The sequence below is a fragment of the Eptatretus burgeri genome, chromosome 5, assembly GCF_056783735.1.
Source record: "Eptatretus burgeri isolate ZD-2024b chromosome 5, Ebu_testis_v1, whole genome shotgun sequence".
Taxonomy (NCBI): Eukaryota; Metazoa; Chordata; class Myxini; order Myxiniformes; family Myxinidae; genus Eptatretus; species Eptatretus burgeri.
This window is the reverse complement of record NC_140965.1, coordinates 61,336,550-61,364,012: the sequence shown is the minus strand read 5'-3', so window position 1 is coordinate 61,364,012 and position 27,463 is coordinate 61,336,550. Positions and strand designations below refer to the sequence as shown.

General features: G+C 41.5%; 2 protein-coding genes and 1 long non-coding RNA gene across 5 annotated transcripts in view; 2 read left to right on the top strand and 1 right to left on the bottom strand.

The window, feature by feature from the left end:
• The window catches only part of LOC147026530 (uncharacterized), a 255,794-nt gene extending 252,285 nt beyond the window's left edge, over positions 1-3,509 (top strand). Inside the window, exons 6-8 of the long non-coding RNA XR_015058383.1 lie at positions 2,894-2,991; positions 3,263-3,303; positions 3,431-3,509. This is a non-coding gene — a long non-coding RNA (uncharacterized LOC147026530). The remainder of the gene's footprint in view (positions 1-2,893; positions 2,992-3,262; positions 3,304-3,430) is intronic.
• Positions 1-10,054, bottom strand: part of TYW3 (tRNA-yW synthesizing protein 3 homolog) — a 62,653-nt gene extending 52,599 nt beyond the window's left edge. Inside the window, exons 1-2 of one of the 2 annotated variants that reach the window (XM_085882006.1) lie at positions 9,952-10,054; positions 143-203 (exon numbers count right to left, since the gene is read on the bottom strand). In XM_085882006.1, the coding sequence (XP_085738132.1) occupies positions 143-203; positions 9,952-9,956 (66 nt within the window). In that variant the 5' untranslated portion in view covers positions 9,957-10,054. Of the gene's footprint in view, positions 1-142; positions 1,549-9,951 lie in introns of those variants that run through there. The other variant, XM_085882003.1, reaches the window with a different exon arrangement.
• LOC147026528 (keratin, type 1 cytoskeletal 11-like) lies at positions 8,020-16,227 on the top strand. Of its 2 annotated transcripts, XM_085881984.1 has the most exons (10): positions 8,020-9,218; positions 9,324-9,406; positions 9,562-9,718; positions 9,974-10,138; positions 10,844-10,969; positions 12,675-12,895; positions 13,049-13,206; positions 14,357-14,381; positions 14,513-14,565; positions 15,951-16,227. In XM_085881984.1, exons 1-10 carry the CDS (start codon positions 8,700-8,702, stop codon positions 16,037-16,039), a joined length of 1,596 nt encoding a protein of 531 aa, XP_085738110.1. In that variant the 5' UTR covers positions 8,020-8,699; the 3' UTR covers positions 16,040-16,227. The 2 variants fall into 2 exon arrangements, with proteins under 2 accessions (XP_085738110.1, XP_085738111.1); XM_085881985.1 differs by lacking the exon at positions 14,357-14,381 and having other exon boundaries at positions 8,022-9,218.
• Positions 16,228-27,463: the final 11,236 nt, after the last annotated feature.

Sequence of the window (27,463 nt, the reverse complement as noted above, 5' to 3'; positions counted from 1 at the left end):
CATGACTCAACTTACCCCCCCTCTCCCTTTTATCTTCAAACGGAGATGCTATTTGACCCAGATTGTTGACAAGGCATCGGTTAATGCTGTCGAAGTTGATAAAGACGAAATGAAAACTTGTACCAAATAAATGAAATACTTAGTGGCTACATAAATCATCAGTGCAGGTGGCATTTAAACAGACATGAGTGCTGCCCACGAAGCTGCAAAGCATGAAGACGTTATCAGGACAAAAAAACAAACAAATAAAAAATATGATGTACATTCCAACAAAATAAACTCATAATATAAATACGAGAGATTACAATAAAAAAGGGATAATATGTAAAAACTATAAGCCACTTTAATGAGACGCTGGACTTCATGTCTTCACGGGGAATGGATCATGGGTGTGTTCAGTTACCAAGCAGCTAACTAGTGCTTGCCAAGCCAGCCGTTCCTTATCAACGGGTTCGAATAGAGTGCTTGCTTGAATGCTTAAGCCACTTTACAAGAAACTTGCAAACCGAACACACCCCTGGTAAGATCCTGTGTACTGTGTTCATTCCTGAACATATTGTATCAGCGGTTATCATCTCATCATTAATGACAAAACTGCAATGGAAAGAAGAATTTTGTGGTTATGTTGTGAATTCAATTGTAAAATTTATTTATAATTCCAGACTCAGTCTTATGCCTCACCACTTAAAAGTTACATTTCTAATCACTTCCACCCACTTCAGAAGAGTGTTTAGTTACCAAGTTTCTTATGACTAGTATTCTTACTACTATTGCTTATGAAGGTTAGTGTTGGTAGAATATAGTGTAATAGCTTCCTATGAAGTCGGTCAAGTTGTTGGCCAGGACACTCCATTGGCTTAATATAACATAAATCCTCAAAAAAAAAAAATCCACCAAGCTAGAACTTGTGAACCGAAAAATTACTACCAGTTATCTGCGGATAATTCCCCATCCCATAACACTCATGAAACTTTGGGACATCATCGCTGAACTAGAAAAATGAGAGACCCAAACGTGCTCATTTGTCATTGTTATTATTATTCCCCTACCGGTTTCACCATAGTGGACAATAGGTTTGCTCTCCGTCTGTCTGTCTGCCCCACCTGTTGTTTTTCAGACTTTTTTCCCCATACCCTTCAACATATTCAAATGAAACTTGGTACATGGCTTTATTATGATAGGTGAGAGAACAAGTTCGAGTTTCAGGGCATTTCGTCAATTTTTCAGAGTTATTCCCTTTTTAAACTTAGAAAATATCACATATTATACATGAGTCAGTGGTCAGCTTCCCTGACGACCCCACTGCTTCACACACATTGTCCAGACAGCTGGCTTGGCTCCACCCCAATAAAATCATGTGCCTCCATTGCATGAAGCAGCACAGATTGGCAGGCCTTAGGCGTATGTGTGAGACCATAGCCCAGTGCAATATAAATGATCCCAGGTATATAAGGCCAAATAAAAAAATACCAGTTGATTATCTGAATTTAATATTTTTTTTAAGGAAGGAGGACGCCCTTTTTACTTGTTATTTTATTTTACGTTTCAAAATGGCCACTGAGAATCCGACAAATCATATAGCCGACCTACCAGTTCTTTTTACCTCCCCACCCCCCTCCAAAAATAAATTAGATGAGTCATGTACCCGACAAGCCAGGTATTTTTTTTACCTCCCCCCCCCACTGAAAAAAATTACATGAGTCATGTTCCAGACATGCAAGTTTTCTATCCCCAAACAAATATGACATGGGTCACGTCACGTACACACGTCAAGTACATAATCAAGAAGCCTATCAAAAATACAATCTACATTTCTAAACAAATATATCATAAATGTATGGCAAAATAAAAAATGTACACACTTCATATATATTAAAATTATTGGCTATGCCATCTTTCGATATAGATCTATAGTAAACATTCAATACACAGATTTACATATGTGGGATGTGGACTCACCAGCGCTCCCAAGTCAAACTCCCCACTATCGAAATCGGAGAAAACATCACATAGCAAATCGCTCATGTTTTGTTCATTTCTAGTATGTTGTTGTTTAGTTTTCATAAGGACAGTAAGGTCACCAGGATATCTTAGAGGTGTGAAAAGTTATATGGAAAAATGCGCACGCGCACACGCACATGCGCACGCACACAGTCTTTTTCTTGGGACAACCATTATTCAAAGAAAGATGTAGGGATGGTTAAACATGATCATTTCTTGTGACCATCCCTACATTGTTTACATACTTCTTGGAGCAACATGCCCACATCGTTTTGCATTTTAAAAAATGCTCTATTTGAATACTTGTAAGTTTTAAAATACTTCAGGTCTTTCATTTTGCTGTCCAAGGATGCTTGGTGTCGGTCAAAATTTTCAGCAATGCTTAAAGCTTCTTCAAAAATACAAGAGATATTTTGGTTTAGGCTTGGAGACGTAAATAATATTGTCAGCTCTGGCCAAACAGTCCAAACTTGTATTAATTTCATATTCCCTTGATCAAAGTCCGATAATGCTTTTGTCAACCCGCTCCGCTGGCTCAGAAACAAAGGATGAGTTGTTACCATGGAATAAACAACAGAAGCAACTAGATGGTATTCATAGAATACTTACTCTGTGCAGTCTTGAGAAGGACTTGGTGTGAGTCAACTCTTCTGGCAGTAAATTTGTAATTGCATCTTTCTGCACTTATGAGCTAAATGTGTAAAAATTATACTTTGAAAAGTCTGCTACAGAGTACATTCATAAGCCTTTACAAAGTAGCTTTTATTCTCATTTGAGTGTTTTCATAACTACCGAGGCTGATAAAGATGCCAGAATAGATCGCTAAAGTATAAATCAGGAGAACATTAAAATGCCAAATTGTATGTCTTCTTCGTTGCTTTTTTTCCCCCAGCCGAGCACAAGAAAGGCTGAAGTGATTACCCTGATTCTAATTTCTAATGCGAGGAAGTGACACTGTCTCTGGACATTAGGCCTTGTTTCATTCACCATGTAAGTTCTGAGGCAGCATTCTTCATCCAAGTAATATGCGCTATATCAAACGGTTATGTAACATGTGGTAAAGTTTAAATGAACTCCGTTGAACGGTTTTATATGTACGTTCAATATGCGCTATATCAAATGGTCATGTGACTGTAGTGAAGTTTCAATTTCCTCTGTTTAACAGTTTTCGATGTATGCTCAATATGCGCTCTATCAAATGGTTATGTCACATCTCACTATAATTCACCGTCTGTCTGTCTGTCTGTCTGTCTGTTCCCAGGTACCGCAAAAACGGCTGAACCGATCGCAACCATTTCTTGGGTATGTAATCCTGGGACCCCTTGGAGTAAAATAGGCATAAATATAATAACATGACCCACTTGACAGCTCCTGTAGGGAGCGGGTGCTTCTAGTTACTATAATTCACTGTCTGTCTGTCTGTTCCCAGGTACCGCAAAAACAGCTGAACCGATCGCAACCATTTTTTGGGTGTGTAATCTTGGGACCCCTTGGAGTAAAATAGGCATAAATATAATAACATGACCCACTTGACAGCCCCTGTAGGGAGCGGGTGCTTCTAGTTACTATAATTCACTGTCTGTCTGTCTGTTCCCAGGTACCGCAAAAACAGCTGAACCGATCGCAACCATTTTTTGGGTGTGTAATCTTGGGACCCCTTGGAGTAAAATAGGCATCTTACTCTAATTCACCATCTGTCTGTCTGTCTCTTCCCAGGTACCGCAAAAACGGCTGAACCGATCGCAACCATTTTTTGGATGTGTAATCCTGGGACCCCTTGGAGTAGAATAGGCATCTTACTCTAATTCACCATCTCTCTGTCTGTCTGTTCCCAGGTACCGTAGAAACGGCTGAACCGATCACAACCATTTTTTGAGTGTGTAATCCTGGGACCCCTTCAAGTAAAATAGGCATCTTACTATAATTCACCATCTGTCCATCTGTCTGTTCCCAGGTACCGCAAAAACGGCTGAACCAATCGCAACCATTTTATGGGTGTGTAATCCTGGGACCCCTTGGAGTAAAATAGGTATAAATATAATAACATGACCCCCTTAACGGCTCCCATAGGGAGCAGGTGCTTCTAGTGTGGTGAAGTTAAAATTTCCTCTGTTGAATGGTTTTCGATGTATGCTTAATATGCGCTATATCAAACAATCATGGAGCATGTGGAAAAGTTTAAATTGCCTTTGTTGAATGTTTTGTTTTATGTACTCTTAACAAAATAGACACATATGTACGTAGCATGGTGTTGCCTGGTGTTGGCGCAGTGGTTAGGGCAGTGGCTTGGGATCCAATAGGTTCTGAGTTCAAGCCCCGTTGGGCCACTGAATTAATACACCAGGGGGTTGACTCAGCCTGTCATCCTTCTGAGGTCGGCGAAATGAGTACTAGTATACTGGGCCGGTGTACATCCCGGTTAAAATAGGTGTACCATATCCCTGTGTTGTCAGAGGCGACCAGGGTTGCGTCAGGAAGGGCATCCAGCGTAAAACATGTGCCAAATCACTATGCGGATCATACGGATGATCCGCTGTGGCGACCCCGTACGGGAGCAGCCGAAAGAAGAAGAAGAAGAAGAAGATGTACGTAGCATGTGACCGATTGCTTAACCCCACTTTTCATTTCGCGCGTGCAGGGTAACACTAGACTTCATCTTTCGACACAGAATTCCTAGACCATGGATATTTCTTCAGCCTTGTTGAGTTTAAGCTTCCATTCACACCAGTTTCTTCTTTTCTCACATGCAGCACATGGTTACAGATAGCATCATGAGCTAATGGCACAGCTGTTTTGCTGATATTCACACCAGCAATTATATGAGATGGAAAGTTGAAATCCTTTGGTATAATCCCTGTCTCAGTAAGAATAAGAAGACTTTGCTGTAATAATTATCTCCTCAGACAGGAGACCAACGTCAAGTTGGCATTGTTCACCTTTTGCTGGTTCTCGGGGGTGGGGGTCTTCTCCACTGTGTCTAGTCTTACTTGAGCATCTGATATTTATTTTTCTGCTATATCTTATGGTGGATCTTCGACTAATTTATATTCAGATGGATTGGTTCTTTCTCACTGCCTTGACTTTTTTGAAACAACTTACCCTCGAGTCGATTGTGTCGGAGAAGGACTTGTTTTCCTTTTATCTGTTCATTGTTTGCAAACCTGAAAACTTGAAACACTCATTTATTTAAAATATGGGCCAAGCACGATTAAAACTCATAACTTAAGATATATATATATATATATATATATATATATATATATATATATATATATATATATATATATATATATATATATGTTAAACAGAAAACCAAATCAAGACCAAACATCTCAAAATGCAAATCCTGTCCATGTCTGCTTTGTACTTGAACGAAACTTGACAAAAACGATAGTTAAAAAACAATTGTCCTCACTGTAACATGATTTGCGGTTTGAAGATTGGCCTCATCAGCCACCTGCAGACCCACAAATCGTGAACAGGAAAACAATCAGACTCGGCTCCAAGTGATCGCCCCTTCAATTTGTGTAGTAGTAGGAAGTGTTAACTCGATAATTGTCGATATCAGGGTACTGTAGGTTAGGCAGGTGCTCTACATTAGCGGGCGGGCAGATCCATGAGGGTCAGCAAGTTTCCTGGCAAGCTGTAGGGATCTGTGACCCCAGCGATATCAAGTTTCTGGATATACCGTTGTCTGCTCTGCTTATCTAAATGACTAACATCATTAGATAAGCGAGAACCACTTCCAATTGCAGATATTTCTCCAGACATTTTGAGTGATCCCTATCCAGATTGCTTACAACCTGGTGGACTAACCTACAACATGGTGGACTAACAGGTGGTGATGTCATCAGGTGACATTTAAACATAACCTATGAAAAATGACAACTATAAATGCGGTAGTGCATTACGTGAAAGATAGTTTATAATTACTGTCAGTTGTGGATGAAAGATGTAGTTGGTCTTTTTACGTCTAAAATGTCGGGAGGTTGTTTTACTGTTTCGTTTCATGATTTAATTTATCTACCGTCACTGATTATTTGTGAATAAGCAGTTAATCCACTCGGGCTGTTGAATAGTTACTATTAAATGGCTGTGGCCGAGATGGACAATTTTGTTTTCAATGTAAAGCCATACCTACAGCTTGGAGTAATTGATAAGCTAAGAGATAACTTATTGGTCCTGCCATTTATTTGTGAGAGAAATATTTGAAGAGAAAGCTTGAGGAGTTTGGGTTCTTGTACTGGCAGTGCTACGTGCAACATATTTGGAGGTACTTTGAGCTCAGTCCTTGAACTTTAAGCCATTCAGAATACCTTGATCTGCACAGAATGTGGCGCAAGGGCAAAGGTCACTGATTCTTACATTGTGCTGACGTAGCTACTGTTGCTGCAGTTTGGCTTATGATTGGAACATAACTCTTGAGGCAAAAGAAAACGGCAGTGACATCAGAGGATGCAACAAATTGGGTCGCAACACAATTCCTTGCCAGGGACAAAATGGGAAGCCATCGAGTGGTATTGTGAGAGTGGCCTGAAGAGGATGCACAGGTTGAAGAAAGGGGTGATTTTCACTTTCCAACGAAAGCATTTTCACTTTCAAGATGCTTCAACAACATACTGATGGATGCCATTGGAAAAAGAATCCATTACTTTCTGAATTTGGCTGGGCCATTTGCACAGCTGTCTTTGATAAGCCGAACCTCAGCCAATATATATATATATATATATATATATATATATATATATGTATATATATATATATATATATATATATATATATATATGTATATATATATATGTTGTTCATCTTTCAGCTGCTCCCGTTAGGGGTCGCCACAGCGGATCATCCGTTATGATCCGCATACTGATTTGGCACAGGTTTTACGCCGGATGCCCTTCCTGACGCAACCCTGGTCGCCTCTTATGACACAGGGATCAGGATTTGGGTTTCGCCATGATTCCGGGCTGCTCTACACCCTGCCCAGTGCAGAGCCCCCGTCCTCAAGCGATCCTCCAACCCAAGCCTCCGAGTAGCCGGATTACAGGCGCACGCCACTACGCCCGGTCAGCCAATATATATATATATATATATATATATATATATATATATATATATATATATATATATATATATATATATATATATATATATATATATATATATATATATATATATATATATGAAGTTGAATACTGGGAGAGTGAGGTCGATATATAAAATTTAGTCTCAGGTCACAACACACCTTACATACCGACGTCAAACTTGGGAAGAAGGTGAGTGGAATATCAATAAAACTTGGCCAGGCATGGAGAGCATCAGGCCACAGAGTTCTGGGTTCCTTCATTACTTGATTTCTATTATTGTTCATCTGTTTACACATCCGACCACTGCTCAAGCTGCCTGCTGAAAAAATTGCTCAGTTACCTTCACTTTTTGTGTTGACCAAACTGCTAAAATTTACCGGTGAAATTAGCCTTCTTAAACGTCATCCTATCTGAGGAGAAGATTGCATTTATTTAAATTTAATATATAACTCATTATAGTGAGAACACACCCTTGTACCAGTGTATGATATTAATTGTCAGCAGAATATTCACATATGCTCAGGTGCTCAAAGCTTCCACAAATGCGCTTGTATAATGAGATTTTAATCTTTATTTTCTGAAACATCCTTATGCTAAACGACTTTGAGTCACCGATACAGAATGTGAAGGTTTCTGCAGCAGCCACGTAAGAACAGCGTGAGCCATTTTCTTGACTTGGGACATAAGTGTAATCGAGCCAGACACAGAATGTGAGATACTGGGGAGGGGGAATGTAAAGTACTGCATCTATCAAACAATCGCTGAACCTTTCTGCGCCGTCTTAAATATATCCCCCCCCCCAAAAAAAACAAAAACAATACTCAATTCCTCATCATAGTGCTGATAGGACTGAATTAAGGGAAATTGGGAGGGGGGGTGGGTGAGGGAGTCAAAAAGGGTAAGTCAGGATAGACCGTCTCCATTTACTACAGTCAAGATGTGCTGAAAACTCACATGACTCAACCTTAACTCCATCAACACCGATTAAAATTTTATCCTTTTCGAGAAGGCAACTTGCCAACCGAGTTGACGTTCAATCGTTCATCTGCAACTTTTCAAAAAATAATTGTGTGAATATTAAAATTAAAAAATTAAAAAAAAACATTTCAATCAACATTTTGCGAAAAATAATACTTTCATTATAGCAAATAAACTTTCATGCAAGTTTTACCTTTAATACGGTATCTTTCATTTCATGCAGACAATATTTCTGCAACCTGGGTAGGGCCTGGGGAGAATTGCAAATTTCATTATATGCTGTGAGTTTACTGGAATGGCACACCGATTTCCAGGATAATTTCTCCATGACGATTTCACTGGCCAATGAATCACCACGGGACGTATAATCTCCGCTGCAATTTTACATTGCCTAATCTGGAAGGCAGCCGTTTAATGGTCGTTTTGAGATTTTGAAAACCACCCTGTCTGTGTGAGCAAAAATTAAGGTTGAAAATGGTTGTGTCATGGCATGCCCGAATAAAAGCTCTACTCCACCCTGATCACGCCTAACGTGACAAAGGGTCATTCAGATACCAGTGGGCTATAAAAGTGGGCACTCCACAGCGAACATTTTATAAGTCTGCAAGATTTCTCGTGAAATAAGACGTCAACATGACTTCTTCCGTCTCTATCCGTACGACATCTAAAGGAGGCTACTCCAGCCGCTCACAAGGCAATCTTGGGTTTGGTCGGAGGCCTATTGGGAGCTCAGCGAGTATGTACGGTGGAGCAGGAGGCTCAGGCACCCGAGGCAGCTACAGGGTTTCATCCTTTGGGTATGGTAGTGGTCATGGACTGGGCTATGGTAGTGGTCATGGACTGGGCTATGGTAGTTGTCATGGACTGGGCTTTGGTGGTTCCTCTTTGGGTAGCCACCTTGGTGGTGGCCTGGGTTATGCCTCTGGTCTTGGCTCGTCATTAGTATCTGCTGGAGGTGTCATTATCACCAACGAAAAGCAAGAGATGCAGACCTTGAATGACCGCCTTGCTGAATATCTCGACAAAGTTCATTTCCTGGAGAAAGCCAACAGGGAACTCGAAATAAAAATCAAGGATATCATTAAGAGTAAGGGTGTGACATTGAAAGATTACAGCACTTATTACTCCATTATTGAGGATCTGCGAAACAAGGTAAACTCAAACAGTTTTACCTGACCATGAAAAGCCATATATCTTTCCAAAACAATTATATGAGCATTTCTTGAGAATTCTTACCATTGCTTTTTATCTCCGCAGATCCTATTACAAATTTTGGAGAATGCCCGTGTCAGCTTGGAGATAGACAATGCTCGTCTTGCTGCGGAAGACTTCAGGAATAAGTGAGGGAATGGCTGATATTAACTTGACTCAAAAATATTTTCAGTAATTTTTTTCGGAAGTAATATTGAAATGAAAAGTTAATTATTAAACTGCCAAAACAATATTTTCAGCATATTGTTATTTTTTTTGAAGTACTGTATAAAATTGCTTGCAGATGGCAAATGGAGCTGAACCTGCGCACGTCGGTAGAGAACGACATTGGTGGCCTGCGTTCAATGCTGGATGAATACAACATGGCACGACTTGGCCTGGAGGGAGAGATCGAGGCCATGCGGGAGGAGCTCGTCTTTATGAAGAAAAATCATGAACAGGTGCAGTATAGGATACATCTTTAAACAATATATTGGTTAAATTAAACAATTAACTTCAATGTGCATTTATTCTCGGATGGAAAAGAGCAGTACAGGAAACAAGGTCAGTAACTTATTGGTGTAAACTCACACTCTACAAACTTCAACATATTTATCGTCTGATTGTTAGATTTATCTCGTTAAAAGACGTAATCATGAATATGAGATCAAAAATACACGAATGTAAAAATAACCTCATTCCAATGGTGCTTGCAGGAGGTGGGAGCTCTGAAGGCCCAGATTGAAGACAGCACAATGTCGATAGAAGTGGACAGTACCCCTGGGCCGGACTTGTCCAAAACACTGAGTGAAATCAGAGCACAGTATGAAAACATGATTGCCAAGAACCGTGATGATGCAGAGGTCACTTTCCGCAAACAGGTGAGACCCATTTGTCAAACCTCATCACTACAAGCATAATATACATATTATATATATATATATATATATATATATATATATATATATATATATATATACACACATGTATATAAAAGATTGGGGCGGGTGGGATTACACATTTTTAAGAAGAAGGCGCTTCCAATCAAAAGTTTAAAAAACTAGATCGACTCCACTAATTTGAGCAAATAAAGTGGGAGCAGACCCGGTGTGAGGCAACGTTTCACCGGCTTCACAGCCGGCCTCATCAAGCACAATAGAGATTGTGCCTGATGAAGCTATCTATTGTGCCTGATGAAGCCATCTATTGTGCCTGATGAAGCTGGCTGGCTGCGAGGCGGTGAAACGTTGCCTGAAACCAGGTCTGCTCTCACTTTTTTGCTCAAATTAGCAGAGTCGATCTAGTTTTTATTACTTTTGATTGTAAGCACCTTCTTCTTCTTTAAAAACAAACAAACAAAAAACACATATATATATATATATATATGTATATATACACATTTGTATATAGTGGCCTGGAGGTCACTTTACCCATCCTCAGTAAAGCATTAATTCTTAAGTTATTTTCATACATGGGTTTTATTATGCAGTACTTACAATAATTAATCGGTCATTGTATCGGTATGCACCATTTGATATCAGTGCTTCATTTTGTGCTTTCTATAACAACATTTACCATAATCACAGGTGGAGACCCATCAAACAATTATTGTCCAACAAGACCAAGCCACACAGTCAATTAAGGTGGAGCTTCAGGAGACTCGAAGAAACTTGCAAGGACTGAATGTTGAGCTGGAATCCCTCAAAAGCATGGTGAGAATGGCACAAAGCAGCTTCAGTGCAATAAATCATTTATATCCGAAAACTTTCAATCAACACGTTTTTTTTGCCAGAATATAAATGTTTTGTGACCCTCAAACTCGGAAGCACATTGTTTCAACAGAAAGCTACAAATGATCGCTCCCCCAGAATTATACCCTCACCCCTTTTAGAATGTCCCACTGGCACAGTACAGAATTTCAAGTGATCAGATCACAAATCAAAATGGAGGGAAGGGAAAATTTTGGATGAATCATCCATTACCCAAAAGCTGTCACATGGATGAATGTAGAAAAAGGAATGAGCGTTAACAACTGCCATAAGCAAATCCATGATCCCTATGTTAAGTGGAGGAAAAAATGCATATGCATTGCTTGCATGTAATCATGCAGAATTTTTTTCAGCACATCAGGACATTAACATGAACTAGTTCCTCCAATAATGTACTTAATTGTACTTCTAGGATGTACTGTGTACAGTACTGTATTGAGTTTCCTTGGAGCAAATCTGTCACTCATCTAAAGTTTTTAAGATGAGTTTTACAGGTAAATTTAGTTCGATGTGCACAACTATTGGTGGAGTCATGAAAAACCTTTCGATGCCCTTTCTGCACAGCCCAAGTCAATAGGTGTAAAATGTTTGCCATAATGGGGTATGCAAAAAATGAAAGTATTCACATTTTGTGTGCAATTTGCCTGTCCTCACTCCAAAGAACCAAGCAGCTCAGGAGAAGAGCAGTTGAAGGGGGTGATCTCTAATGATCACTGAGAATGCACAAGACTGCTTCCATGCACACATTTGGCATAAGTTCGTCACATCTGCACAACTTAATATGTCAGTGTACCTACAGTCAATGGACTTGTTCTGTGCTCCATCATACTACAATCCAGACCCATAGATAAATGTTAAATCTGACTTCTTTCTCCCGAGTCATTTGTTTGTTGTTATAAAATATTAATTGTTCTTGTTGTTACTTAATATTTTTGCTAATCATACTAAAATACGCAATTTGGTGTCTGTGTGTCTGACTGCAATACATTCGACCATTACTCATCCATTCTTAATCAAACTTCACAGGAGGGCTGAGTCACACGATACAGGTTGTGGAAACTTCCTTTGTCCCCCCCCCCCATTTCCCCTCGGGGGTTTTCCACCTTGGAAAAAAAATCTGTGTTAAGGTGTATAGATAGCTTATCATGGCGTTTTTTCAAGGCTGCTTCTGATAACAAAAGTAATAACGATGATAATGAAAATAGCATCCATAATATTAATGTTTTTACAAAATAATATTAATACTAATATTATGCTCCTCCAACTCCCCCTCCCCCACTTGCCGCTCCCATGGGGAGCAGGCGTACTAGTATCTAAAATCAGCTTTAGTATAAAGTCATATGTAATGAATCCTGTGTGGGAGTTGAATACTAGGTTGACTTAAGCAGTAAAACCTTAAAATGCAGAATGCAGGAAATGTAATGATGATTTAAAGATAATTCCTCAGTGAAGCCCGCCCGTTGCTGCCCCATTCTTAATAATAATAATAATAATAACAATAATAATAATAATAATAATACCTTTTTAAGTGGTTTGTTGCATCCAGGGATCCATTGTTGCTCCAATAAAACCATCTTCATTGAAAAAACAAATTTAAACAAAAAGAAGACTTGTCTCAGCCTGATTGTTGCACTCATACTTGTAACAGATCCGATCACTGGAGGACACCTTGGCAGACACGGAGGATCGCAATGCACGTGATCTGGCTTTCTATCAGAACTCCATCTCACGTCTTGAGGCGGAATATGCTTCCATGAGATGTGATATCAACCGACAGCTCAAAGATTACTCAGATCTGCTCAACATGAAGATGAAGCTCGAGAAGGAAATTGCCACTTACCGGTCACTGCTGGAGGGAGAAGAAGGACGGTACGTTTGGAATGACAAGCAAACCCTTCCCTATTACATTTCATGTATTGATTTAAATTTAAAACACGAAACTTTAAAAGACATTTTCTGTTAGTTTAAGTTCAAATGTGACCACGCATCTCACTCCCCCCTCCTCCCACCCCTTGTTTGTAGCTTGTCAACCGTTTCATCATCCCAGCTGGGCATCACCACTGGTGGAGGTTCCTCCACGCTGGTCCTGAGTGGTGGAGGTGCAAACAGTTCCGCAATAGGGGCTGGTTCCACTGCCGGAAGAAGCAGCACATATGAATACTCATCTTCATCAACTGGCAGTAAGCACCACATATTGATACTAGACAGCAAAGGGACCTCCACAATCAACAAATCAGTGTAACCATCACAATAGAAGGTAAAGAGAGAAAATAAGGCCATATCCCCTTCCATATTTGTGGTCACACACACACAGACACAGACACAGACACAGACACAGACACACACACACACCGATAATACTGCATTACAATGATTCTGTGCCTTCAATCTACAGTACATTCCTTTGTTTTGAGAATTTCAACTCGCTTTTGTTAGGCTACTGACACATGAACATAACCTGTTGCATAAAATTCCTGCATGCAGAGTTGATTATTCAACTGCCATTAAGGTGGTAACAATAAGTTTAATTTCTTTTTAAAGAGTTGTTGCAAAGTTTTGTAATTTGGGGGGGGGGGGGGTCACTCGATACAGTGAGCGGAACATGAGACAACATGTCTGTCCCCACTTGTTCATTTTTTGCAAGATTAATTATCGTCGTTCAAAATGGCACAACAGACACAACACAATATGTACACTGAAATTGTCAAAAACGATGTCCCATTTTCACTGCAAAAATAACTTTTCATTGATAGTTTAAATCAGTGGTCCCCATCCTTTTGATCCCACGGGCCGCATTCACTTCTCCCAAGGATGTTGGGAGCCAGAAAAAATTGATGCATTTTATTGAGTTTTATTGATGCATTTTATTGATGCAAATTGATTTGATTCCTCCCGGCGGTAAGCGGCAGTGGCCGGCAGCGGCATTGTGTAAGGCTTTTCAGGTCACGGCGCCAGTCGGCAGTGTCATTGTGTAAACTCCTTTAAAATTGCTACATGGAAACCTGTTTTGATTGGAAAGTCCTCGCGGGCCGCAGTATAGGACTCCACAGGCCGCATGCGGCCCGTGGGCCGCAGGTTGGGGACCAATGGTTTAAATAATTATTTTATTTCATGTGGCCTTGTTATGCTTTCTCAAGCTAGGATTCTATTGTATGCACTAAAGTAGGCAAAGATAAATGACCACATCCCAGAAGGAAACACACACTTAAATGCCTACGCATGTAGGTCATAACAGTGGAATAATCCGAAGAAAGTGAAGTAAATGTTACAGAGACTGTGTGAATGGCACCTCCAGGACTTTAGTTTACACAAGAGCTTTCTCATTTGCAGCAGGTGGAGGGAGCAACTTGCTGAGGTAATTCAGTGTTTAAATGACAGCGTTTTGTAAGTACTTGCACACAATGCATACGGATTTAAAGGTCTTGTTATGGAAGCACAAATCTGCCAACTCTTTAATGACTTGCCCTTTTATACTGTGTTCTACAGCTTTCCATCCATAGACAGAACATCCAGCTCGACAAGCGGTGGCTCCACATCGGGTTAGTTTGCATCGACAAGCGATCGCCGCACCTTGTTGGGTTCAAGTGAAATAATGTTTTCATTCCATGAATGATGATCTATATAATAAAGTGGCTAGATTTCTCCGTCCATCCGCCCCTCTGTCTGTCATGCACTTTTCGCTGGGATGTCATGACGGCGTTATCTCTGGGACTAGGCTAGGCCTCTACAGACGTGCATGTTGTACCGGCATCTAGCACTCAACATGTCTGGTCGCTTCGCTGATGGCAGTTGTTGAACACCATAACCCATATGTCTGACTCTGTCTATCTGACGTCCATAGGCGGATGAATGAAAGACACTAGGCATTGGGATGACGGACTTAATAAGACGGCGTTACATCTGGAACGTCATTATGGCAATACATCTAGTGCTGGGCTAGGCCTTTAGAGCGGTATATTATTTATGACTCGATTAGAATTGAATTGTGCAACTTGATAAAAAACAACATGACATCTGATCCCTGGGAACATAGGATAAATTAATAATATTGTTTTTAGGCGAATATGTGTGCGTATTACTAAAATCAACGCAGGGCTGTTAGCAGGAAACAAAATGTTTCTGGAATAAAGAAAATTGCAAATATTGACCGTCAATAAACTATATTATTGAACTGTAACACATATATAAGTTACGTTGTTCAACTACCGGCAGGGAAGCGACTGATTCAATACTAATACTTTTGAAATGAGCAAATTAAATTTCGAAAAAAGAAAGGAATGAAAAAGCAATCTTGGAAAAATAGGGAGTTGTGAGAAAGGGTTTGGAGTGGAGGGGGAAAATAATAAAAAGGAAGTTTGAGAGATAGGAGTGAATAGTTGGGGAAGGGGATGAAGGAAAGGTGGATGTGACGAGTGGTAGCTGAGGAGGAGGAGGAATGCATGTAAACCCCAACCACAAAGTAGAAACTCAATTTCAATCAAGTGCTAAGAATGCTCATCTATAATGCTGTATACGGTATGCTGCAAGTTGTAAAAGGAACAAATTTGCGGTTGCGATCAATACAAGGTCACATAATTACAATAGTTTTACTACATCACCATACGAGGCACCGCGAGGAGGAGTGATGTAAGGGGCACATCGGCCATTTTGGAGTTGATGCCATATAGCACTATTTTAACCCTTACCCAATCATCCGAGCCTATCATCATCCTATCATTAAAAAATATCGCTTACATCACTCCTCCTCGCAGGGCCTCATACAATGAATGTGCAAGACAATGCAACAATGCATAATCTTCAGGGACACAGCCGTGACCTCAGCTAATGAGGCTACCCCGCAGCCTTGTGATGCATATAAATGAAGAAGAAGAACAATGCATAATCTGATGACTAATCTTCTCATTGATCTCTCCTGGTGACTCAGGAAAATCGGTGACGGTGATAACGCAGACGCTGGTGGATGGGAAAGTGGTCTCAGAAAACCAGGAAGTTTCTCGGTCTGGCCGTCGCTGAGCGCAAACCCAACTCAAGCCCAGTTGCCACGCAAAAATGATTTGAGCTTTATCTGCATTACCATAGCCTTCACCAATAAGAAGGCCTTTGCTTGTGCCTCTTATATCTGTTGCTGCTTCTATGGCCAAACTTTTTATTACCTTTTTATGCTTTCTTTCATTATCAAATAAACCTAAACCAAGCACCGACTCCAGGTTCATGTGATCTATCTGTTAAACATTAACTCCCTCCGCCCCCCAGAAAGAGCTTATGACCCAAGTCAGGTGGAGTTTTAACTCATAATGTTTCCTCGGTTTCACAAACAACCACAGGCATAATATCTTCTTCTTTCGGCTGCTCCCTTTTAGGGGTCGCCACAGCGGATCATCCGCATAGTGATTTGGCACATGTTTTACGCCGGATGCCCTTCCTGACGCAACCCTTGTCGCCTCTTACGACACAGGGATATGGTACACCTATTTTAACCGGGGTATACACCGGCCCAGTACACTGGTACTCATTTCGCCGACCTCGGAAGGATGACAGGCTGAGTCAACCCCCTGGTGTAGTAATTCAGTGGCCCAACGGGGCTTGAACTCAGGACCTTTTGGATCCCAAGCCGCTGCCCTAACCACTGCGCCAACACCAGGCTAACCACAGGCATAATATATTTAGATTAAAAAGTTTCTGATTTAGGGATTCCGCTTCACAACTGGAGTGTTTCAATGGTTTGTAGCATGATATAACAATAGCACTTTAAGTGGGTTTCTCTTTACTGTATGATAATGTTTCTGGGCCCTGTTTTATCACATGCACATGAAGGGAAATAAAATGTTGTGTTGTGTATGCAAAATCGTGGCTTCGTGAACAGTAAGAACACAGAACGGACTAGACCAAAATAGAACGAGCAAAACATTGTGAAAAGGGGCTGGGGGACACACCAACAGCAAGGTAGAGGACACAACAGAGGGACACTTAGAGGGAGAATGGGCATGGAGAAAATGAGAACGAAGGGAAGGGGAAGAAGACAAAGGAATGAACAAGCTGGATACAAGCTCAAACAAAGCAAGAAGAGGAAGGAAAAACTGGGAATGAAACATAAATAGAACAAATTAAAAGTTGAGAGATGGGGGAAGGACACAAAAACCTGGAAGGAAGGGGTGGCCTTGGACAGGGCAAATGAAGGTAGAAAAGATCATGAGTATGGATGGGGGAGGGAGGGGGTGACCTAAGGTAATGGTGAACAACCATTTTGAAGTTCTGGAGGGAATAATGTGATTGGACAGATTGAGGAAGTTGGTTCCACAGGCGAGTCCAGTAGATTGGGACCATACTCTGTACAGAGCGTTGGTGCTGCCGAAGCAGTCTCCTTGGCTATCGGGCACAATCCTGGACAGGTCGCCACTCTGACGCAGGATACTTGAATGACTCGGTCATCCCAGCAAGCTGGTACTCTTTTTGCCAACCTCGGAAGGATGGCTGGCTGAGTCAACCCCCTGGTGAATTAATTGAGCGGGCAACTAGGCTTGAACTCAGGACCCTCGGATCCCAAGCCACCACCCTAACCACTAAGCCAACACCGGGCTTCAGGCGAGAGAAGAGGGGAACAAATGAGTGGAGGTGACCAGTGAGCTTTGTTTTGGGAGTTTCACCAGAAGTGGGTAACTAGCAGACCATGTGCACCTTGCACATACTTGGAAGGGTGGGGGGAGAGCAAAGAAAGAGGAGGGGCTGCAAGCCCAGAATGGAGATGAAAGAAGAAAAAGAGACAACTGGCCTGTCTGCAATGTGAAAGTGGTAGACCCATTGACTCAGCTTCATTGTGGGAGAATCCAATGATCTTGAAGGCCTTGGTCTCCACGGCATCGAGCTGAGCAAGGTGTAAGGCAGGGGTGCCAGCCCAAAGAGGAGAACAATACTCCACCAAGCTGTGGAGTGTTCAGGTGTGCTAAGGAACAACTTATCACGAACGAGGATGCCCACTCGGAAACTGGCCTTGGAGGCCAACTTGAAAGTGTGGTTTGTCCAATAAAGATCATGGCTGGGAGTGAGGTCCAAACGTTTTCGTGACTAAAGTTTTTCAAGAGGATTGTTAAGAAAGTAGATGGGAGGGTTTGCCAGGTGATCCTTTCTGAGAAACAGAGTGACAGTGTGATATTTGTCAGACTTGAAAGACATATTCCAAGTGTTTGACCAGCTCATGATTCCATCCAGGTCTTCAGAGAGGGGAGAGTCTGCTGCCTGCTTATCTGAAGGATAAGGGATATTATTGCAGAGGGTGGAATCATTAACAAAGAGATAAAGAGGATTTTCCAATCAGTGAGAGCGTTTATGAAGACTAGGAATAGGATGGGGGCTCAGAGCATTGCAGAGGCATTCCAGCATTGATAGGGAGAGGAGACCAAAAGATTTTGTTGAGGGCCACATATTGGCTTTGTGAGTAGGGCAAGTCAGTTCAGCCATGTGTGGAGTTGGCTTTGGATGCCATAGGCAGAGAGTTTGGAGAGCAAAGCAGGGTGCCAGACTGTACTGGATATGTCTCGAGAAATGGCCATGTCTGACAGTGAGGGCCCCATGAGATCCATCCATTGCTGTGAGAGCAGAAACAGCATGTCCAGGTTATATTAACCAGGTCTGAATCCGAACTCATGGTTTGAGATCAGGATATTGGAGAAAAGGAAGGATTAAATTTCAACTGCAATGATGGATTCCTTGACCTTATCGATGATAGAAAGTAAGCTGATACTGCAGGTCTATCATGAAGAGAATCAGTTTTTGTACCATGTTTATGTCATGCAGTGATGTTGGCTGACTTCTAAGCAGATGGAAGATGAACCAGGGAAAATTATAGGATTAACAGAGCAGAGTGAGGATGTGCAGGAGCAGCAAAGCAGCTTTTTAAAACACGTGAGCTGATGCCATCCGGTCCAGTTGCAGAATGAGTCAAGGGTTGACAGAAACTTGTCTACCTTCTCATATGCAAAATATGCAGATTCCAGGAGCAGTTTGGTCTGACTGGGAGGGATGGAGAAAGAGAGCGAGGGGGGACATGATTACAAGGTAAACACAGAATTGAGGAATCGGCCTTCTCACTAGCAAGGTTGGCTGTGGTGCCATTTGAAGTCGGGGAAGGGATAAAGTGGGAGCATACTCCAGAGACAGACTTAACAAGGTGCCATCAGGTTTGAGAGGAGTGAGACAAGCTTGAAAGTCCATCCAATCTCGAGGTTGGACAGATCTTTTCTGACTCTGCTGAGAATGGACTCACACTTTTTGCTGGCTTTGTGGAATGATCTGAGATTGCCTTCGGTAGGATTTTCCTTCCAGGAAGAGAATGCAAGTTGTTTCAAGGTAACCGTCTCACCACACAGCTTGAGCCATTCTGCCTTATATCAGGCAAATAGAGTGTGAGCATTCATCAGAGAAGGACTTGATAAGGCACCACTATGACTGATTAAGGAGACTGGTTTGAAGAGTTCAACCTTGAGATTAACAAGACAATGATTTCTCACTTATCTCTGGATGTACATACTTGTTGTGAGCTGTTCAATGTCTAAAAAAGGACTGGGGGCATGGACCGTGACAAGAATAGGCCAACGAGATTAAAGGGGGCAACGGTTCGGGCCAAGCCCGTTTTCAAATTGGCCGGCACCTCCCTCAGGTATGTGTGCACCGATAGGCCGGCCAGCTACGCCTGTCGAGCTTGGTTTCCCATATGCCTATGCCTATGCCTGTGCCTGTGCCTGTCACACCTCCCCACGTTCATTTCCAAGGACAACTTTTGTGTGGCCCTGTTCTTCAACATTGGCACCAAGAACCACTTTTGTGTGGCCACATTCTTCATTGTTGGCACCAAGGACAACATGTTGTTGAAGCCCAGTTCTTCAGCAATGCAGCAAGTGGGGCAGAATAATCCACAGGTGCAGAAAGGGGAGTCTACCCCGATGATGGCCCAGCAATGATGCCCTCCAGGCCAAAAAAGATCTTTCAATATGGGCCACGTGGGTCATGAAGACTGCCACCGACAAATGGCCACGTGGTCCCACCTGCGTTTTTTTCCCCATAATTTCTCCCTAAGGACTGTCTTCAACAGTGAAGGACCATTTGATGGCCACCAGTTACCCAGGGCGAAGTATGGAAATAATTGTAAAAATGTTTTTAAGCTCACCTGGTATGTGTTTAGTTGTACAATTGCATTTAGAAATGTCTTGTGTGAATGTATTAGAGTTAAAGGGGTAATGTTGCGGTTTTGGAAACATACCCCTGGGGACAGCATACATGGACACATAGGTGACCCGCGGATTACTTATTTCATTCGTCTTTGTGTAGATAATCCTTGGCCCCTTGTCTCAGGGTTGTTCAGTTCCTCTCAGCAATCAAAGAGTCACTGGACAAGGGGAAAGCCTCCACAATCAACGCCTGCTGGCACCACAGGTGGCTACAGGCAGTGAAGAACTTCAGAGGCTTTCCCAACAACATTGGGGAGAGGCATAAAATTGTCAGGTTGGCATAGCAGGTGGGATGGGAAGGCTTTGACGACATGGAGCCTGAGGAGTTGGATGCTCTAATCGCCTCACATGCCTCCGTCGGCATCCTCCGTAGTGCAAAGTCCTTCCTTGGCACACCTGAGTTCCTGACCACATACAAAGCTTTCATCCGCAGCCTGATGGAGTACTGCACTCCCCTCTGGGCTGGTGCTTCCGCCTCTCACCTTTCTCGGCTTCACGCTGTGGAAACCAAGAAATTGAGGATTTTTTTTCTTTGTATTCACTGTCGAGGCTCGTATGAGAGGATCATTGGTGTCTCCCGCAATGAGGCTGAGTCTTTGTGTCTCTCACTCTCTCACCACAGGCAGGTTGGTGGTCTTTGAGTTCTGCTGTCTCCTCTCCGGCCTCACCCCCCATGCTCTGTCTGAGATATGTCCCCCCCTCCCCCATATCTCTGCAGGGCTCTCAATGTCCGCCAGAAACCCCCTTAAAACTACCAACATTAAGAATCGCTGCTCTCCTTCACTCTTTCATTCCTCTTTTTTTTAATCTCCTTTGGAACAAACTCCCACACAAACTTCAATCCCACTCTTCCCTCCAGGTTTTCAAAACGGCTGTTCACCATCATCTCTTATCTTCCCCCATCCAAAACCACAATCTTTTCTACCCCCGGTAATCCACCCCAAACTCACCTCCTTCAAATTCCCTGCCTTCCTTCCCGAAAATACCTGTCGTGTAAGGACCTGAAAGTCCCTGAAGTGTCCATCTTGTTTACCCTGTGTACGCCCACCCCATCCCTCTCCCTTCTGTGCGTTGGCTCTCATACGAGACTCGACAGTGTATCCCAAAAAAAACCAAAGATCGCGTTTTTCACCTTTTGTGTGATAGTTTTTCAATAGTGAACTTGTCATAGTAACTATAACACTTTCCTTTATCCTTTCCTTTTCACAATAAAGTTCGAAAACAAATGCTGTTCATTTGGGAGCGTCAATAACTTGCTCGGGGCGTATTAATTAAACTTACAAAGATCAAGTCTGCACTCGATATTTCACAATTATTAGGGTACCCAGTCAGGACTGGGTAACCAATTGTTTTTCTTGTTTATTTCTTATTTATTCTTTTTCCGCCAGCAATTTATGGGTTCTTTGGCTTTAAAAATCATGTTCTCAAACGGTAAGTCCGATCGACACGAAATTTTCACTGTAGTATGTATCTTTTTTGATAGCAAACTTAATTGGTAATTGTGATGTCATATGTCACGTGGTACGGGCGACATCTTGAAAAACGATAAACTTTGGACCTCTGTATCTCTGAAACGGTGCAATGGAAATTTTTTTTGCTTGATACATTTTAATGAACTCCCCATCGGGAACACGGGTGATTTTTTTGTGACGTTATCAGTGAAGCAGTATCCCGGTGAAAATTTGTCAAGTAAAACGCTGCACCGGAAAAAATCTGAAATTTCTTGAGCCTCATCTACACAATTCACCGTAGAAAAAATATATTATGACGTCATAGGTGACTTGGTTTGGCAGCCATCTTGTTTTGAATTAAAAAAAAATCTTCTCCAGAACGGCTGGACAGAATGAGGCGAAACTTTACACACACATTCCCCATGACGTCTTTTTCAAGTTTGTTAATTTCTCATTGATAGGTCACATGGTTAGGTGGCCATCTTGAATTTACCTTAAAACCTTCAAACATCTTCTCCAGAACGGCTGGTCAGATCAAGGGGAAACTTCACATACGTATTGCTCACGAGTAGTGAATATAAGTTTGTTAATTTCTAATTGATCGGTCACATGGTTTGGCAGCCATGTTGGATTCAAGAAAAATATTAAATAATGTTTTCGCTGGAACTGCTTCATCTATCGAAGCGAAATTTTGTAACTATCATCTACCATCGTGTATACACACATGGTAAAAATTATGACATCACAAGTCACATGGTTTGGTGGCCATCGTGGATGGGAAAACGCACCTTATCCGATTAACACGAAACTTCACACACGTGTATTCCAGTACAGGATTGGAGGCAGAATGTAAATTTATGATGTCAAAGGTCACATGGTTTGTCAGCTATCTTGGATTGAAAATCAATATATTTTAAAAATCTTCTTCTCCAGAACGGCTGGGCAGATTGAGGGATACATTCACACACACACTTTCCCCAAGACATCCTTTCACAAGTTTGTTAATTTATAGTTGATAGGTCACATGGTTTGGCGGCCATATTGAATTTACCCTAAAACCTTCAAACATCTTCTTCAACAGAACGGCTCAACAGATCAAAGGGAAACTTCACAAAAGTATTGCTCAAGGGTAGTGAATATAAGATTGTTCATGAATAATTTATAGGTCACATGGTTTGGCAGCCATGTTGGATTCAAGAACAATATTAAATATTGTTTTCTCCGGAACCACTTATCCTATCGATGCAAAACTTTGCGACTATCATTTAAGTCTCATGTTGTATCAAAGGCGGATGTTTGGGTACCTGGTCATCACTGCCAGCAGTTATAAAGTGGCAGTTCTAGTTTTATTATCTTGCCAAAACAAAGTTTTTGCAAGATATGTTAATCAGCTTGCATGTTTTTTTTTGTTTGTTTGTTTGTCTGTAATCACGTATAAAAAATTCTGCAGAGCACAGTTATCATTGGAAATTTTTGTAACTTCGCATATCAGAGGCCTATAGACGTCCCTTTCAGCGCATAAAATTTTGAAGGTCAAGGTCAAAGGCTCAAGGTCACTTTGTCGCAAATCAGGGGAGTCGACAAAACCCATATTTTTTGAGTAATTTTGATCAGATCGTCTTCAAACTTCATGGGAATATTGTTCATGGTCTGGCGCTCAGCTGATTAATTTTTGGTGGCGATTGGCCTTGACCTTCATGTTTTTTTTTTGTCTGTAATCACGTATAAATCACTCTGCAGAGCACAGTTATCATTGGAAATTTTTGAAACTTCGCATATCAGTGGCCTATAGAGGTCCCTTTCAGCACATAAAATTTTGAAGGTCAAGGTCACTTTGTCGCAAATCAGGGGGAGTCGACGACCCCAAGGTCAAATTTTCAAGTTTTAGGAACCATATCGTGTAGTACCTCAAATTGAACACCTCGATGAGTGCTTTCTAGATATGTCAAGCTTGAGACATTATGACGTCATTTGGTGACGTTATGAGGCAAACTCATATTTTTCATGGTTACTCTGTAGAACGATTCTCATCGGAATCTCTCGTAGGCAGATATTCCTCAAGGAGTCGCTCCTGGTGGATAGCAGCTCTGTTCACCTCAGTGTGACCTGAAAGAAGTCACACGTGGTCACCTTTTGGCAAGATACGGGTCACCCTGTGGGTGACATTGTTTTATTTTATTTTTTGTTGGTTCAAATTGAAAATATTAGTTTACCTGTCGATTTTTTTATTATGTACTAAAATTGTGCAAACCAAAGTGATCAAATATAACCAACTTTATTATGTACTGTGTGCCCAAATTGTTGGCAGAATAAGCAGCAGAGAAAATGTGCATGTCTGCTGCAGATAGGGTGATTAATCAACGTGTGTGCCATCTCTCAGATGGAAATTAAACTGTACGTGTCGTTGCACACTGGCCTCGAAGCTGTCTAGCCTGGTTTCGAATCCTGACCCAACTATAAACTGTCATCCAGGTGTTTCACAGGCAGGATGATCAATCAACGTGTGTGCCATCCCCTGGAGGGGTGTTAACCTGGCTTCCCATCACACACTCGCCTCTAAGCTGTCTAGGTATCGCCAGAACCATGGTGACCATAAGCATAAATTACACTCGTTAATCCTCCCCACATAAAAATAGGTCCTCGCATCCTCATGCTCACCTGGATCAGGAGCAACAGTCTTTAAAACTCTCAGCACAACCTCTTCGACCATGAATTTTTTTTTTAATGACATGAACAAACTTTGGTACATCACGAGTGATGAAAGTTGTGGTCAGGTTTCATTGACATCATGCGTGTACTTTCGGATAAGAGAGAAAATACCTATTTTTGAGGGTCAAACTCACCTCCCCCCTTCCCCCCCCCCATAATGAGGGGAGATTTTGATGTAGTCAATACACCTTCGTTAGGCCTCAGATGTGAAGTGATAATGACTAAAGTGTTTATGGAATGATTGACTCACTCACTCACCTACATACACTGCTCGATCGCATAAGCTCATCTGAGTGCAATGATATTTCAGAGTAAAATTACACTTCCTGCAGTTCATTAACATATAAATAAAAAAAAAACTAATGTCACCCGCAGGGTGACCCGTATCTTGCCAAAAGGTGACCACGTGTGACTTCTTTAAGGTCACACTGAGGTGAACAGAGCTGTTATCCACTAGGAGCGACTCCTTGAGGAATATCTGCCTACGAGAGATTCCGATGAGAATCGTTCTACAGAGTAACCATGAAAAATATGCTTTTGCCTCATAACGTCACCAAATGACGCCATAATGTCTCAAGCTTGACATATCTAGAAAGCACTCGTCGAGGTGTTCAATTTGAGGTACTCCACGATATGGTTCCTAAAACTTGAAAATTTGACCTTGGGGTCAAATATGTTTGACCTGAGGTGCTAACCATGAAGGTCAAGGCCAATCGCCACCAAAAATTAATCAGCTGAGCGGCAGACCATGAATTATATTCCCATGAAGTTTGAAGACGATCCGATCAAAATTACTCAAAAAATAAGGGTTTCGTCGACTCCCCCTGATTTGCGACAAAGTGACCTTGACCTTCAAAATTTTATGCGCTGAAAGGGACCTCCTATATGCGCCTCTGATATGCGAAGTTACAAAAATTTCCAATGATAACTGTGCTCTGCAGAGTGATTTATACGTGATTACAGACCAAAGAAAAAAAATATGAAGGTCAAGGCCAATCGCCACACAAAATTAATCAGCTGAGCGCCAGACCATGAACTATATTCCCATGAAGTTTGAAGACGATCCGATCAAAATTACTCAAAAACTAAGGGTTTCGTCGACTCCCCTGATTTGCGCCAAAGTGACCTTGACCTTCAAAATTTTGTGCACTGAAAGGGACCTCTATAGGCCTCTGATATGCGGTTACAAAAATTTCCGATGAAAACTGTGCTCTGCAGAATTTTTTATACGTGATTACAGACAAAAAAAAAAAAAAAAACATACAAGCTGACTAACATATCTTGCAAAATTTCGTTTTGGCAAGATAAAAATAGCTGCGAAAGTCTTTCCACAATCCTCCTGTAACTGATTGCAGCAGTTTATTGCCACACAAAATGTCATTTTAATAGTTATCTGGCCTTTAAAATCTGGGACACATTCAAAATGAACTAGATCGAGTCAAAGCGAGTCAGCCGAGTAGTGCTAACCAAGATGGCGACATGGCGGCTACGCTTTTTACGGGTTATGAGCGTTTTAAATATTTTCAGTTCAGTTATTATATGCCAACATGCTGAAGGTGACAAAACAACGACTTTGGGAATCAATGGTCTCACACGACTTCAAAGGGGTAGCACAATAAAGATGGAAGCTACACGATTCTCAGAATCATGAGAGAATAGATAGACTGCTCACACTCCGAAGGGAGGAATCATCAAAAGTGATATATCACCAACAGTGTTATTGTTCATTTAAAAGTAGTACACAGATTGAGAGACTACAAGTTGTCCAACAGAAGAAAAAGTTAAGTTTAATATTTTGGCAATTTTACATGTTCTTGTGCAAATATGGAGAAGGTGGGATCATAGCCTTCCTGTACTAAATTCGCTTTGTTTTAAGAATCGGTAATCTCTTTACATTTTCAGATTTCAATCAAGATTTTTGACACTTATTTCGTCCATGAGATCCGATCCTCAAATCTGAAATCATATGAATATACTTTAATTCGTCCATGAGAACACAGATCATGTTCTCCAAGGCAAGACATTTGGTAGGCCGAATCAAAATGGCAGCCATGACCCCCTACAAGGTGAAGTTGGGCTGACCAAAGATAAGCCTTCCATGAAGGCAAGCTGTTAATTATCTTCAAAAGGGGTGTTTAAATTAACCCAAATACCCAATTTTCATTCCTGCACTCCCTTCGAGTTCCCTTAGTATGCATGCAAAGTTTTGGGCAGCTAGGTTTCATGGTTTTGGAGTGATAGAGGATACACGCACACACACAAATATATTATTATAGAAGATGTGAATGCAAAAAACTGAGACTCCATGATAGAGGTAAGCAGAATAGGCATTGCTTAATATAGCGCAACATAATGCCACTGGAAACACTCCCCGCAATCCCCCTGCAATGATTGGACATATACCCCCCCCACCCTGAGCTTTACTTCCATTTTTAACAGCCCCTATGCATATGCAAATTACGGGCGGACATGGTGGCCTCTCGTTCATGCTTTTAGTTCCCTTTACATATATTTTTCGGAGAACAAATAAATTGTACACAAAAGTTGATGGGGAAAACTTTCATAAGGAACATGTAAATTGAGCAGACGACTTTCGCCGAGAGGCGGTACAGTTTTAACAAGTGAAACACATTTCACTCAGTTGTGGAAAAGGGAACAAAAGATGTATGCGGACTGCATCGTAACAAGGCCAATAGAAATCGGATTATGTTGAACAAAATTACCATAGGAATGGCTTTAGGGAGGCACATACCGGGCATGCTGACGGGCTTTATTAAACTTTTCTCATAATTTTTATTTGACATATGATTAGATTTTTCAGGATCCCTCATCGTGAGTAACACTCGACCCAAATAAAGCCAATGGAAATCAGGCGGAACAAACCCGGGCAGTGTATAATCAGCAGATGCCTACAGGCCTGAGGTCTTAGGCACACCAGAAAACCAACATGGCGGCCATATTATTTTGTCTGGGTGCCATGGTGGGTTGAGTCAAGCGACAAATGTGGGTGGGGTCTGATAGCTGTCTGACCAATGAGTGCACATTTCAAAAATCGA

Coding starts and splice junctions, on each gene's coding strand:
- LOC147026528 (XM_085881984.1), top strand. CDS start 8,700: ATGACTTCTTCCGTCTCTATCCGTACGACATCTAAAGGAGGCTACTCC. Junction 9,407..9,561: donor GCGGAAGACTTCAGGAATAA/GTGAGGGAATGG, acceptor AATTGCTTGCAG/ATGGCAAATGGAGCTGAACC. Junction 10,970..12,674: donor TGGAATCCCTCAAAAGCATG/GTGAGAATGGCA, acceptor TACTTGTAACAG/ATCCGATCACTGGAGGACAC.